Source organism: Pinus tabuliformis, chromosome 2_1 (assembly GCF_031772625.1).
Source record: "Pinus tabuliformis cultivar Carrire ecotype Pingquan chromosome 2_1, CPIR1, whole genome shotgun sequence".
Lineage (NCBI taxonomy): Eukaryota > Viridiplantae > Streptophyta > Pinopsida > Pinales > Pinaceae > Pinus > Pinus tabuliformis.
In genome coordinates, this window is record NC_142299.1 from 739,192,447 (window position 1) to 739,213,733 (window position 21,287).

The 21,287-nt window shown below is 39.8% G+C and overlaps 1 protein-coding gene across 4 annotated transcripts in view; it reads right to left on the reverse strand.

The window, feature by feature from the left end:
• Positions 1-1,490: 1,490 nt before the first annotated feature.
• Positions 1,491-21,287, reverse strand: part of LOC149202706 (varicose-related protein-like) — a 385,050-nt gene continuing 365,253 nt past the window's right edge. For 3 of the 4 annotated variants that reach the window (XM_089403225.1, XM_089403224.1, XM_089403226.1), the window contains one exon: positions 1,491-2,291. In XM_089403225.1, the coding sequence (XP_089259351.1) occupies positions 1,986-2,291 (306 nt within the window). In that variant the 3' untranslated portion in view covers positions 1,491-1,985. The remainder of the gene's footprint in view (positions 2,292-21,287) is intronic. The other variant, XM_089403227.1, reaches the window with a different exon arrangement.

Here is a 21,287-nt window from a genome sequence, read left to right on the forward strand (position 1 = left end):
TAAATTTCTCAATATTTATTATTCGTTGTATGTTGTGAGACTGAAAATCAGAATACATGAAGTATGTTATAGTAACTCCTAAGGAGTGAGAAGCGAGTTGGAATTTCAAAACAGACCCATTCGTCAAATTTGACAGTTTTCACACCTCTCCATGCCATCTTCACAATTTCAAAGAAAGATCTTGACAATATTGTAAATTTTTAAACAGTATTTGACAGACAAATCACCCCGTAACAAGCAATTTGCCTATCATATTTCACCCTTGATGAGAAGTAAAAAAAATTCATTAACTCCCAAATTATTGACTAAATATTTATTATTCGATGTATGACCATTATTTCCTAACAGTTGTAAAACCGGTAGATGAATTGGAGTACAATACGTTAAAGTAACTCCCAAATACCTTACAACTACATCAATTGCTCCATTCTAGTACATCTTTGTTAATGAGCAATTATTATTCATCTTAAATTCTAAATACGACGTTTTTTGCCTCAACAGTTGTGTGAAAGCAGGGAATTGGAAACTATTTTATGTACTAATCTCGGAATTACTCTTGAACTCTAGAGTAGCACTTTCCTTTCCATTCAGTTAACAAGTATGTCTTAATTCTCAATCATGATATAAGAGTCTCATAACTTCTCAATCTTGGGACATGCACTTTTTTTCAAAAATCTGTAATTTCACTAATTTCTTTCTTTGGCAAATTTCGTTGGCAAGATTTCACCTTAGCAGAAGTTACATATGCATTGAATAATAAATTTTTTTTGGTCATAATGGATATGCATTATAACTTAATTATTATTCAACATTCCAGTATCATTGTAACATAACATTAGCATAATTATATAAATTAAATGCTTGGTAAAGATAAACATCAAAACATTTACATTTACCTGGTGAGACATTTCACATTGTAAAGATTTACAAAAATAAAAAATAAAAAATAAAATTATAATTTTATTATTATTATTATTATTAATTGCAAAAAGAATTAATATATGAATTAAACATATACACATTTAAAAAACCATGTAACGAAATTCTTAAACATAAATATTCACCCTCACTTTACCATGAAGTTTTTAACCTATAAATTGGCTTTGTTACAATATCATGGGCCAATACCACTTATCAATACTACATATCCAGAAAACCATAACTCATTCCATGTGACTTTTCATATGGCATTTTTTTAAAATAATAATTTAATCAATTTAATTAAAATGGTAGAAAAGGCATAACTACTTTTGAGACTACTATTAACAATATTCTAAAATATTGAATGGAAGTTAAATTCCTACCATCCACCTAATAATTATATTAAAATTTTAGAAACCCTATTTCAAAATAGACACACCTATCCATGTAATAGAAATATCATATAACCAACTCAAATGGTGAATGAAGCTCAAGGCACAATCTCAAATATGGCCAACTTAAAATTTTCAAGCAGAAGGTAACCGACATGGATCTGGAAATTTATTAAAACTAAACATATCTTGAATAATTCAGAATCGATGTTATCAGCATGAAACGAATAGATCATGAATGACCCAGTCTATCAATTATGAATTTTCAGAGTTCATAGGACCAGTTTTAATAAATTATTTTGTAAATTGAATAAACCTGCTAGTAATTAAATACAAAATAAAACGCAGGGCATTCTGTTTTAATGGCTACATCAGCCTCAAGAAAGATATCAGTAACTGTTCTCTCTCTTCCCAGATCAGAACTCTACAAATACAATTACTTACATACTGTAGCTTGTATAAGATAAGTCCTCGTTTTCATGTTTTTCCATGTATTGTCACAAATACAATGAGGTATCAAGCAGGTGCAAAGCTCGAATCCCGATATCGCAACAATATGGGCACTAAAATCTTCAAGTAGGTTCACTGGAATCTAGTAGAAGCATAAGAAGAGTTTTGCCGGTATAAAAAACACATCAGCCATAGAATACCCCATCCCAGTCAACCACATGATTATTTACAAGTCAGTAGAGAATTAATAACATGCAATATAAGCCTTATCTTGTTTATTAATGTACTTCCAGGGCTCATTTGTAGAAGTTGCATTTCTAAGCAGGTATAGACTTGCTTCAATACTGGCCTGATGTAATAAGATATTGCAGGATCATTTGGGTCAATGGCCGTAACAGCCTCCTGAATCCACAACAATTTCTTTGGCATCTCCTCCCCCAGATTGCAGGCTAATTGATGCATAATAAATAGCAACACACGTTGACTTATAGGAATAGGGTTGCTTGCAAAAATCTTTAGGGGATCCACCTGATGTGAAAAAATCATAGGGATACATTGTCATCAGATTGCAATGCCACAAAATAAATGAATTACTATGTAGGCTGTAGCTATTAATTTGTCTGTATGCATATATCTGTACCTCCATCAGTATGCATGCTACAAAGAAAGAAAAAGAAGAAAAAGGAATTATTGGCAATAAGTATGTGAAAAATCCCATTCTACTAATCGATGCAATGAGTATGGTTGGAACAATTGGCTTTTGCTTTCAATACGTACATGAACATTTAAACCAGCGAGTTAAATAAGTGCAGTCTTATAGAAGACAGAATTTGTAATCTAAAAGTTCTCATAGATTTTTCTCATTGATGCCATACAAACCACTGCCAAGTTTGTTAAAGCAGCAATTGATAGCACTTCACCATGTAAGATGATCTTCAAATATATAATGCACGTATGTGTGTACACCTTCTCTTCTGTCACTTCTCCTTTCAATCCCCAATAATCACCATTTCCTTTTTATGACGTGATCAAGCATTTGATGACTTATTGTAGAAATCATATTTGGAAAGTTTGCTATATGACTTCTCCCTCTTAAGGATATCTAAACCCTGCTTCAAGTGTAATTTGTAATTCCAATTTTTGCTGAAAATCATAATACAATGTAAAAATACAACCATAAATTTTTCAAGGTAATATTGAATATCATTAATCAATCCCATTAAAGTAGCAAGCGCATGTCAATGGCGTTGGTTCACTGGTGCAGTCAACAAAGTGTTAAGCAGTTCAACAAGGTTACATGCCCATGGTGGTCTGCCCCATTCACATGGCACGTGCTTAACAGGGACAAGGCAGGGTGTGAGTGTCCACTGGTTTGGCAGAATAAATACCCTTTACACCAGGAACCTAAGCTAAAGGAAGTCTGCTATATGCAAAGCAGCCTCTTGGGCTATGCATCTTGAATTACTTCCAAAGAGATGTGACAAGGGCATCAGGTAAAGCAGAGGGCATGATGCTATATGCATAATGGCTATCTCTAGCGATAAAAGTTGCTTCTGCAACATCATCTTCATGAATTCTAACTTCTCTCAAGTCCACCCTGGAAAATACTTTTGCTCACTTCAGATAGAGTCAACTTCAAAACATCAACAAAAAGGAGAGCCTGGTAATCTTTGGCAAGCACAATAGTTCATTGTAATATTTCAAATTGGAAAATAACAGTGAATATAGAGCTATGAACTAGGAACAACAAGCAAAATATAAAATCAAGCACCCAAATTAGAACAGTAAATATGAGCAGAATATATGAGCCATTTTATTAATATGGGGAAATCTGAGTATAATATGAGAGAACAATGGACCCTGGGCTTGCCAAGCAAGCTATGCAAACCCTGGGTGAAATTTCGCTAACCCAACTGTTGAAATGGCTTCAAACTGATCATACACACAACCCATAAAATCTCCTACAAACTGCCAAATGGAATTGGACGTTCTGCTCAAAATAATGCCCGGAATTCTCTGAAATTGTAGCCGTGAGCTCCTCTCCTCAAACCCGAAAATACCCAGCAAAAGTTTGGCCTATCTCCAAGCCAAAATCAAATCCACAAAGTGGTGCAATTTCTCCACCTAACTAGCAATTCGCCCTGCTATGAGAATGAGGATTTCAGGCCTGAATATCACCCAGAAAATTCTATAAAATTAGTCCTAGACTCCCCTCAATAAACCCACAAAAACCCAAAAAGGAGTTGGGCTGAATCCACCGACCCCTGGTGACCCCCAACAAGTGCAAATTGCCCAATTTGGCCAGAAAACGTTCCACAGTATTGATACTCCTGAATTAAGCCCAAATCCACCACTGGAAATCTGTCACAACTCTGGCTAAATTCTCCCGAGGAATACCTCCAATCTTCGGCCCTTATCTCTCCTCAACATCTTGTTGACCTCTACTGGTCAACTTCCCATGCAGTACACCCTCTTTTCTTGGCAGAAAGGGGTAGCACCTGAACGACGTGTCCGTGCCAGCCTACAGTGATTAGCAGCGTGATCATTTCAATTGTAAACCCAGTCTGCATGTATGAATTGTAAATAATCTAAGCAGATCAGAGTCATATATGTAAAATTGCCTAGGTGACTTTCTATGATAATCTATGTCCCGGAAGGTTTTTCGTCTCACCGATCCATGGATCGGCAGAGTTTTCCTTCAAACCTGACCCCAAAGCCGGGATGGATTTTGTCATTAGAACTTTAGGAGAATCCTAGTGTGTTAATATGCTAGATTATAGTTGTGTCGCAGAACTGGGTGATTTATGAGGGTCTGTGTTAAGTGGGCTTGTCCCCTTGAGATGTAAGTTGTAAAAGTCATGATGTAATGTGTCTTGAGGGTCGAAAAATGTTTTAAATCCCCTCGTGAGTCCTAAGTCCTAGGTCCTGGGTGATGTTTCCAAAGGTTTAGTTCGATGATCCATTTAAAAAATGAAATAAAATAATAAAATAAATAAAAAATTTAAAAATTTAAAAATTTAAAAAAATGAAATAAATAAAAAATAATAAAAAAAATTTAAAAATTTAAAAATTTAAAAAATAATAATAAAATAATAAATAATAAAAAAATTAAAAAATTTAAAAAAATGAAATAAATAAAAAATAATAAAAAAAATTTAAAAATTTAAAAAATAATAATAAAATAATAAATAATAAAAAATTTAAAAATTTAAAAAAATGAAATAAATAAAAAATAAAAATAAAAATAAAAAATTTAAAAATTTAAAAATTTAAAAAATAATAATAAAATAATAAATAATAAAAAATTTAAAAATTTTAAAAATAATAATAAAAAATTAATTGAATAAATCGACGGATGAGATCAAGAGATGTCTTGATCTTCATCAACGGTCGAGATCATTTCTACATGGATCATTCGAACTAGCCGTTGGGATCATTTCCTTTATATAGGGTCTTAGGTGGTCATTTCAGATTCATTCGATCTGTGAGTCTAAGACTGAAGAAGCTCTCTTGTAAATCTGTTTCTGGTTAATAAAGGAAGACTTTGGGGTCCATATCTTGCTGGTGTTACTCTCTTGGAATGCTGTGAGATCATTTCATTTTTTGCATATGTTATTTTCAGCCATTAATATTAGCTTCTTATAGAGTATTGTGAGCACAGGTATCTTGTTCACTTGCTGGGGTTTGGGTGCTGTTAGGGTTTCTGAAGTAATGGCAGGTATCTCCATTACTGTTTGAGATCTAGCAGCATTTTTGCCCTCTTTGTTGACGGTTGTTTTGAGCTGTGCAGAAAACATTTTCTGAAGGAATTTTGTGGGCGTTCGGGGAAGTTCTCGGCTGAACCAGCCAACTCCCGCAAGCATTTTTTGCTGAGCCCAGTTGGATTTGATCCTGGGTCTATCATTCGGTTTATTTATTTGATTTGCATGAGAAATTTTCTGAAGTTCTTCACAGTGACAAATCTGAAATTTTCGTTTCGTTAAAATATTTCCGTTCTTATTGCTGAATCTGGCTGTTAAGGGGCCAAATCTGTAAATTAATCAGTTGTCTTAGGGTTTCAATTTTCTCTGATTTAGGGTTTCAAATTTTTTGCTTTATGCAGTTTTTATCAGGGTTTAGGGTTTTTAAGTTTCATTTTATCACATAAAAAATTTGGAAAATCATTTTTGCCAGTTTCAGTTGTTTTTCATGTTATATCTTAAGATCTGAATTTTTCAAGTCGAGATGCGAATATGATATCTAGTTAATGGTCTAGGATTCTCGTGGTGGTTTAAAGCATTTATCTTTTTTCTAAATTCTCAGTCGCTGGATATCGTTTGGTTATGTGATTTCGCTGATACCTTTTGATGACAAATGATTGTTGTTCACGGTTTATTTTTCTATATCTAACAAGTAATCATAATCTCTTAAGGCACTGGTCTGCTCAATTAATCAAATCTTTTAGGTGCTTATCTTAATCGTATCTCGTGTCTCCCAACCAACTGGTCGATAGTTGGCCTCGTCATCTCACAGGGTCTACCCCCCTTAGCCGCGGGAGACAGGCTTAAACGGAGGGATCGGGGATCAGAGTGATAGCCCTCGGTCTGAGCGTTGTCGTGTCAATCCCCGCGACAACATTTTTTGGCGCCGTTGCCGGGGACATTGTGTTCTCGGCGTTTCAACGACTTTTCATGCATCTTCTCATCTTCTCATCTCTCATTTGAGCTGGCAGATTCAATATTTTGCATCTTTTCATCACGTATCAGCAGTACCTCTTGGGTTTGTTTCCTGTTTGGGTGGCGACTCCATTTTCTTATTTTTCCCAGACAAGAAGCCTACCGCATATCTGTTTGTTGATTGCTTCTCGGATCTTAGAATCAGATTTGTTGTTCAAGTGGTGACTCCACTTCTTTCATCTTTTGATTTTCTTGAGCAGGTATCTAGTTCTATCATCCTTTTAATCCCTTATCATTCATCATGGATTATTCATTTAAGCCATGTCGTTTTACTCACCGTCTCCATGATCTTCCGGAGGAGGCCATTCCTGAATTACCTATTTTTTCAGATGGTGATCCAATCGCTGCTAAAAGGCATCTAGACTTGTTTATTCGCATCATGATCATATATTGCAGACCCCCTCAGTTTAGTCATGGTGATATCAAAATGCGTCTATTTGTCCTTTCTTTAAAAGATGATGCTTTGAATTGGTTTAACAATTTTCCTAAGGATTCTTTTACTTCTTTAAATGACATTGTAAATGCTTTTGAAGATAGATATGGTTATCCAAACAGCTTGCCTTCTGCCTCTAAAATTGTGCAACAGAATGAAAGTAATTTGATAAGAGGTCCAGCTGAAAGATCCCAAGACGATTCATCATGTCAGAATGTGTCATCCACCGGAAATATTGCAGATCAAGTTCATGATAGTGAAAAATCAGGGACAAATGACAATGAAAAAGAAGAGCAAAAGCAAATTATACGAGATCTAATGATGCTAAGAAATATGGAAATCAATCAAACTAATTATGTCAATGATGTGAAAAGTTTATGCACCCACCTGGAAAAACGTAATAGGAAGATTGAGGTCACGCAAAGTCACCATGCTAAAGAAATTGAGGCCATGAAGACTAATCATGAAACAGAAATTAGAATCATGCAAAGCAAGATGTCAGTCTTAGAGGAAAATATGGTGACCATGAAAGCTGATCATGATAGGGAAATTGACTCTATGCAAAACAAGTTATTAACTATGGATGAGGAAATGACTATCATGACGTTCAATCATAACAATCAGTTGGCTGACATGCAAGCGAATCACAAGGAAGAAATAAATTCCATACAGCATTACTTGATGGACATAAAGGAAAAGAACAATAAAGTGATAAAAGACATGGAAGAACACCATGTCAGACAAATCAATGCTATAAAGGTTGAACACTCTAGACAGATGGATGCCATTAGAATACAGGCTCAAAGGTTTCAGCAACTGGAAGATGAAAGAAACCGGGTGACATCAATAGATCAGGAGCTTTCTCATGTGCTGCAACAAGCTCCATCTTATTATGAGGAGGTTATTGATTCGATTGAAAGATGGTTAATTGAAGGTGATCCGGATAGACTTAAGAATGATAAAGATCAGATGCGGGCTAAAGAAAGACATATCACGCATACTTCATCTGATAGTTTTGAAACAGAAAGTTCCAGGTCCTCAGTAATTCAACCTGCCAGAAAGAAAAAGCGTAAGAGAAAGAAAAAGAGAAGAAGATTTGACGCATCAGACGGCCGTGAGCAGCTTGATTTTCGGATAGGAAAAAGTCCTACCTTATGCAGAATTGGACATGGTACATCCGACAAGCAGCCGACAGATTTGCCTGAAAGCAGGCAAATGCTCAGTATGCACTATATTGAACACATCTGATGCCATGGGGCATCCTTTGTATCGTATTTCTAACCCTACTCCTTGTTTTTTCCGCATTTTCGTTTCTGCTTTAGATAGTTAATAAATGAAGAGCTTTTATCTTTATTGTGCTTAATGTATATGATGATTTTGGAATGGACGCTACTTATTTTTATCTGTGTGTTGTATGGATGCAGATTCTGGATTCTCACATTCCTGCAAGCAGCAACGTGTCCCCAAGTAGAGCCAGATGTTGACCTCTACTGGTCAACTTCCCATGCAGTACACCCTCTTTTCTTGGCAGAAAGGGGTAGCACCTGAACGACGTGTCCGTGCCAGCCTACAGTGATCAGCAGCATGATCATTTCAATTGTAAACCCAGTCTGCATGTATGAATTGTAAATAATCTAAGCAGATCAGAGTCATGTATGTAAAATTGCCTAGGTGGACCTAACTTTCTATGATAATCTATGTCCCGGAAGGTTTTTCATCTCACCGATCCATGGATCGGCAGAGTTTTCCTTCAAACCTGACCCCAAAGCCGGGATGGATTTTGTCATTAGAACTTTAGGAGAATCCTAGTGTGTTAATATGCTAGATTATAGTTGTGTCGCAGAACTGGGTGATTTATGAGGGTCTGTGTTAAGTGGGCTTGTCCCCTTGAGATGTAAGTTGTAAAAGTCATGATGTAATGTGTCTTGAGGGTCGAAAAATGTTTTAAATCCCCTCGTGAGTCCTAAGTCCTAGGTCCTGGGTGATGTTTCCAAAGGTTTAGTTCGATGATCCATTTAAAAAATGAAATAAAATAATAAAATAAATAAAAAATTTAAAAATTTAAAAAAATGAAATAAATAAAAAATAATAAAAAAAATTTTAAAATTTAAAAAATAATAATAAAATAATAAATAATAAAAAAATTTAAAAATTTAAAAAAATGAAATAAATAAAAAATAATAAAAAGAATTTAAAAATTTAAAAAATAATAATAAAATAATAAATAATAAAAAATTTAAAAATTAAAAAAAATGAAAAAAAAAAAAAAAAAAAAAAAAAAAAAAAAAAAAAAAAAAAAATTTAAAAATTTAAAAAATAATAATAAAATAATAAATAATAAAAAATTTAAAAATTTTAAAAATAATAATAAAAAATTAATTGAATAAATCGACGGATGAGATCAAGAGATGTCTTGATCTTCATCAACGGTCGAGATCATTTCTACATGGATCATTCGAACTAGCCGTTGGGATCATTTCCTTTATATAGGGTCTTAGGTGGTCATTTCAGATTCATTCGATCTGTGAGTCTAAGACTGAAGAAACTCTCTTGTAAATCTGTTTCTGGTTAATAAAGGAAGACTTTGGGGTCCATATCTTGCTGGTGTTACTCTCTTGGAATGCTGTGAGATCATTTCATTTTTTGCATATGTTATTTTCAGCCATTAATATTAGCTTCTTATAGAGTATTGTGAGCACATGTATCTTGTTCACTTGCTGGGGTTTGGGCGCTGTTAGGGTTTCTGAAGTAATGGCAGGTATCTCCATCACTGTTTGAGATCTAGCAGCATTTTTGCCCTCTTTGTTGACGGTTGTTTTGAGCTGTGCAGAAAACATTTTCTGAAGGAATTTTGTGGGCGTTCGGGGAAGTTCTCGGCTGAACCAGCCAACTCCCGCAAGCAATTTTTGCTGAGCCCAGTTGGATTTGATCCTGGGTCTATCATTCGGTTTATTTATTTGATTTGCATGAGAAATTTTCTGAAGTTCTTCACAGTGACAAATCTGAAATTTTCGTTTCGTTAAAATATTTCCGTTCTTATTGCTGAATCTGGCTGTTAAGGGGCCAAATCTCTAAATTAATCAGTTGTCTTAGGGTTTCAATTTTCTCTGATCTAGGGTTTCAAATTTTTTGCTTTATGCAGTTTTTATCAGGGTTTAGGGTTTTTAGGTTTCATTTTATCACATAAAAAATTTGGAAAATCATTTTTGCCAGTTTCAGTTGTTTTTCATGTTATATCTTAAGATCTGAATTTTTCAAGTCGAGATGCGAATATGATATCTAGTTAATGGTCTAGGATTCTCGTGGTGGTTTAAAGCATTTATCTTTTTTCTAAATTCTCAGTCGCTGGATATCGTTTGGTTATGTGATTTTGCTGATACCTTTTGATGACAAATGATTGTTGTTCACGGTTTATTTTTCTATATCTAACAAGTAATCATAATCTCTTAAGGCACTGGTCTGCTCAATTAATCAAATCTTTTAGGTGCTTATCTTAATCGTATCTCGTGTCTCCCAACCAACTGGTCGATAGTTGGCCTCGTCATCTCACAGGGTCTACCCCCCTTAGCCGCGGGAGACAGGCTTAAACGGAGGGATCGGGGATCAGAGTGACAGCCCCCGGTCTGAGCGTTGTCGTGTCAATCCGCGCGACAACACATCTATTCCTCCAGCCCTTGTGCAAGCCTGCCTGGAGACCCTTGTACACTTCCAGAAATGTAGAATTTCAGCCCCAAGAATTCTCTCAAACTCAGCTCTGCTAAACACCACAAAATCTCCGGCTAAATTAGGGGAAAACCCCTGCAAATCCTCCGATTTTCTTCTCCATAACTGATCTTCCCACAAACAATTCGAACCACTTGTGCGGCCTAGAAGAAACACGTACCAGCTAAAATAACCTGCAAATACACCCAATGGAAACTCTGAATTGAGCTCCCCAAATTGCCTCTCTAGGAAGACACTCGAAGTTCTCCGAAATGAGGGTGGAATTACAGCTTGAAAATTCCTTGCACTAAACAGCACGGTTGTCTTGGCTAAGCAGCTCAAGAGAACTAATGTTAAATTGTCAAATGATCAAAGATAGCAAATGGAGGCTTCCAAGCTCTATTTAGAATTTTTGACCCTCTCTCCTTTGGTGGTCCCCATCTTCCACTAATTCACCCCTTCCTTTCTCTCTCTCTTCTCACTAGTGCGAATTGCCACTTGTGTCAAATTTTATCTCCTTGTGGTCCCCACTCTCCATTAAAGTTGTAATTTTCCTTTTTATTCCTAAGCCCTAATGTCAGAAATTTCTCCCCTTCTCCAAAATTCTCTAATGCAGAAAATCAAAATTGGGGATATTACAATCGTCCCCACCAAATATTGCTTGTCCTTAAGAAATGCTTGAACAAACACCCTCTCGATCAGCTGACCCAAACAGTTACTGCAAACAATACCAGGGTCCCAAATGTGCCATTGAGTCATCTCTGATCTTTACACTGTCCTGCCATGGGGAAATCCCTCGATACTAGGATCCCAAGCCATCCTGATCAGCATGAAGCATCCCTGGCTCCAATCATTGTTCGACTTGACACATGCACTAGACGCCCTCTGCTCACTGCCACTAAGTAGAGCCTCATGATAATGTAGGACTCTGTCCAACTCCCCATGGAGCTACCTTACCGAGTAGTCCGCCTCATACACTCCAGGAATAACTCGTAAAGATACAACCCAATCCATCTCAGGATGAAGTCTCTCCCGCATGAGCTTCACTTGATATCCTCCTATTGACCAACCTGCCATGCTGATGAAGGTCTCCATGCCATCAGTGAGTCACTAAAGCCTAATGGAAGATCTGAATGATCTTCCCTTGTAGTAGCCAGCTCATTGAGCTATCAACTACTGTGATGCCTGGGTCCTATGCTAGTCTCAGAAGGGTGCCACCATGTTGTCGTTGCGCCACTCTAATTCTAACAAGCTGTCCATCGGGCACACACTGTATCCTCCTCCCCTGAAACCTATTGGCAAAATATCAATGAACACCAAGCTCATCTTTCCCAGGTATCTGTATGATGTCAATATCTACCCTTCTATTGATAATCCCAAACCTGAACTACAACTGGAAAAACTTGCCTCGCCATATAATGGAGGCCTCAACGATCCTCCACGTGTCAACCCCAAATTGAGCCAGATCACCCTATGCTCGGGTCCTGATCCCCACAAAATGGAGTGGCTTGTTAGCCAATTGAATCCCTGGATCCCATAACCAGATCTGTTGCGGCGTAGTCCTGACGACTATTGAAATCCACCTGCCCCACATCTCTGCTCCCTGCATGCAATCGATATATAGGCTCCACACAACATGAATCAATCTAGCACATGCAAAATTGCCTTGCGCCTGCCATACCACATCGTGGGATCTGCTATCCTATCTCCTGAAAGTGCACCCTGATACTGCCTGGAGACTAAACATCCGCCCATAAGAAAGGTCAACCACCTGTTGTATATGCTCCTGTGACACCTCAGAGTGCCTCACCCAAAATGTGTCATGCATCCCCTTAAGTGTGAATTCAAGAGCGAAACATACGCTATCTCTGCAACAATCCACGCACTCCCCAAAATTGTACCTATCAGCGCGTGCCCTGACCCAATGCCACTACTGAGAAGTCTCTTCCGTACTGCACTGAGTCCCATCCAAATATCTCAGGTGATTTCCTTGCACCTTGCTGCTTGTGCCTAGAGTGTCAAAGGGCAACAACGAAATCATCTATCCCTGTAGGCAATGTAGAAGAGGCACAAGCATGTGAGTCCCTATAGATACCCTCAAATGTCAGTCATCTGCATCCCCATCGATCTTGGGTGAACTACACCCAAAGGTATGCTTGGCGTCCCTGTCCCTAAGTCGCCTTGGAGGCAACACTCCAAGACCCCACTATGCAACACCATATGACCCTGCATACCACCGAGTATCCCTATACTCCTCAACATGCCACTGTACATTGTGTCCTATCCCTATACACCATTGGAAACCCCCTGCCATTGCTATACCATCCTGTACCGTCTCGTACCCTGCCTGTGTCACTATATCAGGCACTCCCCACATGTACTCAATTCGAAGTGAGTTGCTCCTCCTACTCCATAGCGCAAACCACCACACTACGACACACCACCATGCATCTCCATGCCCACCTGCAAACCACTACTCGACATTGTACTCTCCTACACTCGAAGAGGCAGAGGCAGAGGAAGAGGTCATGGTAGAGAGGACGAGCCTGAGAATTTTTCTGATAGAGTTTAAGAGAGCCAGAGACTACATGGGGGACAATGGTAAAGAGTAGCCTAGGCAGGGTGGGCGTGACCCAATACTGAAGGAGTTGGCAAGATCGAACCAACAATTGTTGGAGATGATGAGGCAAATAATGGCTCTGCAATCACAGAATATGCAGGGAGGACCTCAAGGTGGTGGAGGAGGAAACAATGAAGGAGAAGGAAGTTCCGGGATAAGAGAAAGGAGCCATATACATCCACGTACAAATGACACGTATGGTCAGACTCCTAGGCCTACTATGCCTTGCTTCACAGAGGAACCAGAGCGAGATAGAGGGGTTGATGCATTCACTGAGTTGATAAGATCATTTATAGACGACATTGATGGGTATGAAGTGTTGGATCCTAGATTCATAAGGATACTTACTTTTGCAAACTATTTCCATCTGAAGGAGAAGTATCGGCCCGGAGTAGGGAGTTCTACTAGAGGATGGCAGTAGAATTAGAAGCTGACAGGGAAGGTGACATTGCCTAGTTTTGATGGGTTAGCTAGGAGTTTTGCGAGGTCATGGGTTCAGAAACTAGACACTTACCTTAATTTGAATCCCATGCGAGAGGCATATGCCATCTGATTAGCTACATTGCATTTGGAGGGTGATGCACAAGAGCGGTTGTATCACGAATTAGTTACACTTGGGCATGCATCCATCACATCCTATAGTGAGTTCACTTGTAGGCTGGTGGAGAGATTTAATAGGAAGGATCCAGAGTGGCACTTCAGGGAGCTGGCTAACCTGAAGCGCAAAGGCTTACAGACCAGAGTTTCAGAGACTAGCAGTGATGGTCTCATATATTTCCGAGGCAAGATTGATCATGTTGTTTATTGAGGGTTTGGCCGAGTTGTTGTGAGGTAGGGTGTGAGCTTATAGGTTAGTATCATTGCAGGATGTCATTAGCCGAGTGCGGGACATCTTGGACATTGTTCCAAAGACAACCACTCCAACACCTACTAGACCTTCTTTCCCTTAGATGGGAAAAGACACCAGACCTCCTTAGAAGGAGTAGACAAGGAAATGATAGTTGGATGATGAGACCAGGAGGGACCTCTAGAGGAGGAAATTATGCTTTACTTGTTAGGAGCCATGGGCACCAGGGCATCGGTGTACCAAGGGCAAGGCCCACTACATAGAGGTATTTTCAGACAATGAGCCAGAGGAGGAGGATGTAGATCAGGAGGTAGATGCAGGTGAGGGTGGACCTCAGAGCTTGGGAGGAGGTGGCCCATTGCGTCCACCTAGTGGAGAAGCTTTCTTGCCTACCGGGGGAGTTATTGCTTCACGTTGGGGAGTTCCGAAGTATTTGACACTACGGATTCGGGGCACCGTATAGGGACAACAAGTATCAGTATTGGTGGACAGTGGGGCAACCCACAATTTTATTGATGCACAACTGATAGAGAGGAGAGGCATACAGATAGAGACCTTTGAGGAATTTTCAGTTTCGGTGCCCGGTGATAGGATTATGCAGTGTACAAGATATTTTTCTAGCATGACGGTGACCATGGGAAACTACTCGATGACATATCACTTGTTCGTGGTGGACATTTCAGACACCAATGTAGGGTTGGGAGTATAATGGATGCATTTTTTGGGATGTGTCACTACAGATTGGAAGAAGTTGGAGATGGAGTTCATTGGCCCAGACGGGAAGTTGGTGATGTTGAGAGGCATGCATTCATACCCACCTCAAATAGTATTAGTACATAGGATGGAGGTTGACTTGAGGCATGGTGACAGATCTTGTGTTGTAGAGTTGAGGATTTTAGAGACAGGGGACAGAAGTAGTAGACACATCTAGACATATTGGCTCTCTTGGAGAAGCATTAGGCGATATTTGGAGAGATTCCACTAGGCAAGCTACTAGACAGAGGGTTCGAGCAGACCCTTGAGCTAGAGGAGGGGGTACAAGCAATCATCACCACTCCCTACAGACATCCCAAGGAATATCGGGATGAGATTGATAGAGCTATACAGGAGTTGTTGAGGTTGGGGCAAATCAGGCCTAGCTCGAGTCCTTTTGCTTCTTTTGTAGTGTTGGTGAAGAAGAAGGATGGGACACTTTGTTGATTTATGGTAGCATCGGATGTGCTCTAAGCCTCAAAATTTGCAGGGAGGCTTGGACACATGTATTCCAGAATACCCAGAAATCGTTTTGGGAAATTCCACCCGGAAATAGTTTTATTAAAATAATTAATTATTTTTAGTGGAGGCCTAAGTCTAAACAAGGAATTAAAATAATTAAAGGGTATTAATCAAACTGGGGGTGAAACTTCTAGAAGAAGGCAAGGATCAAGCGAAAATGATCTAAGCCATTGATTAGAATCTAATCTGAGTCATTCGTTCTCAACGAGAAGATTATAAGATGAGGCTTGATGGGCATTTGGAAAACATATTGGAGAGAGATCAAGAGATTGAACTTCTCAGAGAGGGCAACGCAACAGTTATTAGAGAGAAGATCGAAGTGATTTCTTGCAGTGAGGGGCAGGGATAGTTTCGGTTGGAGAGTTACCTAATCCAGGAATACATTGCAGAAAAGGCAGAGAGAGATCCAGAAGAGGCAGCAAAGAGGCCACGCTGGATAGCGTAGAGCCAGGTAGAGGCAACGCAAAGCTTTTGAGGGAGTCTGAAATTCAGTTGGGAAGTCGAGTTCCAGAGCCAGAAGCCAGGGTGTGAGACCGGAGAGCTAGAGGAACGAAGCTCCAGGTAGGAGGAGATCCAGGAAGAGGTGACACAGATCCCCAGAGAGGTTGATGCAGAACTGTGTAGGCTGACGCAATAGCTGCACAGAGCTAGCGTGGGGCCAACCATTCAGGGCTTGGATCAGTGTTGAATCACCAACGATAGTGTGAGGTATTTCTCACTAATCTTCTGTCAGTCAGATTCTCTATATTGGATAGCTAGCAAGGCACCCAAAGATTGTATTCAAAAAGCTATTGCTTGATAATACAAACCCTCAGCTATTGTATCGATTTTCCCACATTGGGTTTTTCCGAGGACATTTGTCCAAAAATAATGGTGTCATGAGTTGTGTATTTCTTTCTTGCTCAATTTCTTTGTTTCCACATTTAATTTAATTGGTGAAGGTTGCAATGTATTAGTTTCGGTATTTGTTGTAGGATGTAGTAAATAATTTGTTCAGTAATTTAACAAATAGAAGAAACTTAATCAGTTGCTGCAGTAGAAATTTGGACCTTCCAAATTTTCACCTGGTATCAGAGCTGCAGGTGAAGCAAGAGAGCAGAGCCGAAAGAGCCCAACACTGAAGAGGGAAGTCGAAGTGTTTTGTAGGCAGCAAATCAAATCCCCAGAGGGATTGCACAGTGTAGGCTAGGAGGGAGATTTTTTCATTGGAAAACCTCTCTATGAGTGAGTCAACAAAGAGAAAGATGTCCAGATCGAAGTTTGCCAGTGACAGAAGGAGCAGCGCAGAAATTTCAGCGCAGAGCAATATTTAGGTGAGACACAGTTTTTCTGTAGCAGTTGTTGCGGCAGAAAAACATCAAAAGAAGGAAGGAGACACTTGAGGGAATTTCTTCCTCAGAGAATTCCTAGCCAGGGAATTTGATTTCTCAAGTGCTAAGCATAAGCAAAGAGGAGCTGATCTACTAACTCCAATAGGGAGTGCGTAGGCTGGCCTGGTGTTGCGTAGAGGAGAGAGGAGGTAGTTCGACTTTTTCATTGGTAGAGATGGCAGCTACTGGGTTGCGAGATCAGGATCGATTGGATGGTGCATCCAACTATGTGATTTGGAAGGCAAGGATGTCATGCCTTCTGGATGAACACTTTCTCGAAACCTATGACGACAGTGTGGTAGCTGTACCCGCAGATCCAAATCTGCTCAAGAAGTACAAGGGTGAGATGGTGTGAAATTTCCATAAACCCGAATACCTACTGCAACAACTGATTAAACTTCTCCTATTTGTTAATTATTGAAACAAATTATTTACTACTTCCTATAGCAAATATCGAAGCTAACACACTGCAGAATACACTAATTAAATAATATGCCCAAAACAAGAACAAAACAATAGAGAAAGATACAACACAAGTGACACAGTTATGTTTGGACAAATGTCCCCAGAAAAACCCAATGCGAAAAATCGGTGCAACAGATCTGAGGGTTTTATTATTATGCAGTAGTAAAATCTGAATACATCTATGGAATCCTTCCCGACAATCCAGTTACAGAGATTAATACTGACAGAGAGATTTGTGAGATTACCTCACACTATCACTTGGAATCCTGGCTGATCCAACCCCAGAAAGATTGTGAGATTACCTCACACTATCACTTGGAATCCTGGCTGATCCAACCCCAGAAAGATTGCCCCCGGCTCTTCTAGCTACCTCTGCATTAGCCCGTGTCAAGCTCAGTGGGACGAAGTCAATCCTCTGGTTGGTTGACTTGTTGCCCAAGTGATTCGATTTTTGCCTCCCGGTCTCACATCCCAACTCTCGGCTTCTGAAACTCGAATTCCCTCTGTAAATTTCGGACACCCTCTTGGCTTCTACGCTGCCTCTACGTGGCTCTGCGCCAGCCCCTCTGGCATAGCTCTACCACTGCCGGATCTCCCTCTGCCTTCTCTGCTAAGTATTCTTCGACTGGGAAAGATTTCCCTTCGGATACTATCCCTGCTCCTCACTTCAAAAGATCACTTTGAATTTCTTTTCCGACATCTGCTCTACTTCAGAAATTCGATCTTCTAGACTCTCTGTGTGTCTTTCCAAGTGACCCTCAAGCCTCCTTAAATAATCTCCTCGTTGACATTCAATGACCCAGATTAGAAGCTAATCAATGGCTAAGATCATTTCTGCTTGATCCTCGTCTTCTTCTAGAAGTTACACCCACAGTTTATATTAATACCCTTTAATTGTTTTATTTTCCCAAGTTTAGACTTAGGGTCTCATTAAAAATAATTAATTCTTTTAATAAAACTGTCTCTGGGTGTAATTTCCCAAAACGCTTTCTGGGTTCTTTGGAATACATGTGCCTAAGCCTCCCTACAAAATTTGAGACTTAGAGCACATTCGATGCTACCAGAAATCAACACTCCCTCTTAGCGAGGAATGTGCTCTAGCAATGCAACCTGCTGAAGCATCACTCTATTCTATAACATCTCCCTCTGCGCTGCTGATGTATGACATGTCCACCAACCACTGCACAAATGTTGCATCTGTATTGATGCTGACCCTGCCACTATCAACACTACATCCGTACCACAACTCCCTCTGAATTTCTGCATTCGTGCTGCTGCTAGCACTACCACTGCCAATTGCCTCTGCACTGCAAACTGCTACTGCTACTGCATCAACAACGGAAAAACATCCCAAATTATTGAACTAACTGTGTTCAATATGATACCATGTGAATGCTAGAACTTGACTATTGCTAGTCTTTGCGCTGACCCTTTGAACCTTCTGCGTTGTTGCTGACCTCTGCTCTGTTGCCAACTTTGCTCTACACTGCTCAATCTCTGGCATTCCTAGCCACTGCAACTGTCTCTCCAACACTCCTTGGCACCATCCGATACTAGCCCATCCTGCTACCACAAAATTGGGTTCCCGTAGCAAGGTAATGATCCAAGAGGTGGGCTCCTCAAGGATCCTACTCATCTGTAGCTCCGGACTATCTTTCCATCCACATCATCCCTCCCAGCAACATTAAGGAAATCCCCTATTGTTCTTCTACCTCTAGAGCTTGCAGAAGTACCATGAGGAGATGAGCTACCAAATTTGGAGGTTGCACTTGATTTAGAATGAGTTTTTTGTTTTTTGTTTTTTTGTTGTGCAACCTCCTCTATTTGGATGTATTTTCTTCTTTGTTCAGATGAAATATTTGGGCAAATTTGTATCCCCACAGGACCTTTTTTATCATCATTGTCCAGCACCCCACAAAGATGCCTCCTCATGGGTATATGAACCACTATATGGTTTTCCTCCATGACAACCATGAGGGCACACAAATTTTTAGCTTCCACCACCCTTTCCCCCATCAAGTTTGGTCACATAGTTCCACAAGGGTGTTAATGCACCTTTCCCCTCTAGTGTTTCAGTTTCCCCTTCAAGTTGAACATCATCCCCTTCCTTTTCAAACCCTTCCTCCTCATCATACATTGGGTCACTCATATTGGGACCATTGTCCTCTTGTGTTTCTTCCCTTCCATTCCTACTCCCCCTTGCCATCATTAAAACCAAGAGTGGAATGATACATAGAAGCCAAAAGAACACCATCTTGGAATATGGATATAGGTGGTGGACAACCTGCAAGTAAAGGAGCAAGTAGAAACAATGGGAAAGAGTAAGAGAGGGAGGAGAAAAATACAAAAAAATAAGGGAGTTTGGGGTTTGAACTTACCTCTTTAGCTCTTGTAGATGAAGTCCTCCAAGCTCTTGCTCCAAGCTCTTCCTCCTTCACTCCTCCAAGTTCTCCTCTCCTCTCCTCTCTTCTCTTCTCCTCTCCTCTCTTTTCTTCTCCAACTCATAAACTCAAAGTGAGCAAAGAAAGGGGGGGACGTTTCCTGCAACAATGGCGCCAACGCTATGCAGTGTCTGTGTCACCTCTTCTGGAGACTGCATTGTTGTTCCTCTGGATCCTCTGCTGCCCAGAGACTTTGATTTTCAACTTCCCAGTGTCACACCCCGACTCCGGGCTTCTGAAATTCGATCTCCCTCTAGGCTCTACGCTACCACGACATCAGCTCTGCGTGGGCTAGCGTCAGCCTCTCTATGGACGTCGTTCTGCCGTCTCTACCTTGTACTCTCCGGCCCAGGAAAACTTCCCTCTTCTGGATACTATCTCTACCCCTCATTGCAAAAGCTCACTACGAATTTTTCACCGACAACTGCTCTGTTTCAAAAATTCGATCTTCTGAACTCTCTCTGTGTTCTCAAGTGCCCATCAAGCCTTCTCTTATAATCCTCTCGCTGATCAATCAACGACCCATATTAGATTCTAATAAATGGCTAGGATCATATTGACTTGATCTCCGCCTTCTTCTAGAAGTTACACGCATAGGTTAGATTAATGCCCAATAATTATTTTAATTTCCTTAGTTTAGACTTACGGTTCCATTAAAAATAATTAATTATTTTAATAAAACTGTCCCCAGGTGGAATTTCCCAAAATGATTTCTGAGTATTGGAGAATGCATGTGTCTAAGCCTCCCTGCAAATTTTGAGACTTAGAGCACATCCGATGCTACTAGAAATCAACATTTTGGCCCTACTAGATTTCTCACATCCGTTTGTCTTACTGTGTGATGCATCAGGGGAAGGCATTGGAGCAATTTTGTCGCAGGGAGGTCACCCCATAACATTTGAGAGCCGAAAACTTCAACCACATAAGAGGTTGTATTCCATTTATGATAATGAGATGCTAGCAGTCATGCATGCATTGGCTAAGTTTCGACAATACTTAGTGGGGAACAGGTTCAAGGTAAACACTGATCGCAATAGTCTTCGATTTTTCTTGGAGCAGCAGAACCTACAAGAGAGGCAACATAAATGGGTCAGTAAGATCCAAGCATATGATTTTGAGATTGAGTATGTCAAGGGCAAGAAGAACATAGTACTTGATGCATTATCATGGAGGCTTGTGACACTCTCTTTGATGGATATCATGCAAGATTGGAAGGCACAACTTTTGGTGGAGTCTTCCAAGGATTGATAGGCATGTGGATGACAGGTAACGGGTGATAGATGATGTTATCTACTACAAAGACATGATTTATTTGGTGCTAGGTTCACAGCCGAGGGAGAAGATCCTACATCCAGCTCATGACTCACCTTTGGCAGGGCACCAAGGGTTCTACAAGACATACAAGGCCATTAGGGAACATTTCACTTGGCGGGGTCTTAAGGAGGATGTTCTGAAGCATGTCAGGGAGTGTGATGCATGCCAGAGGAATAAGGGAGAGCACACGCATCCGACTGGATTACTACAACCTCTTCCTAATCTTGAGAGGAAGTGGGAGACCATATCGATGGACTTTATTAAATGGTTGCCGATAGTACAGGGGGGAGATTGCATCTATGTGGTTATTGAAAGGGTGATGAAATTTGCACACTTTTTTGC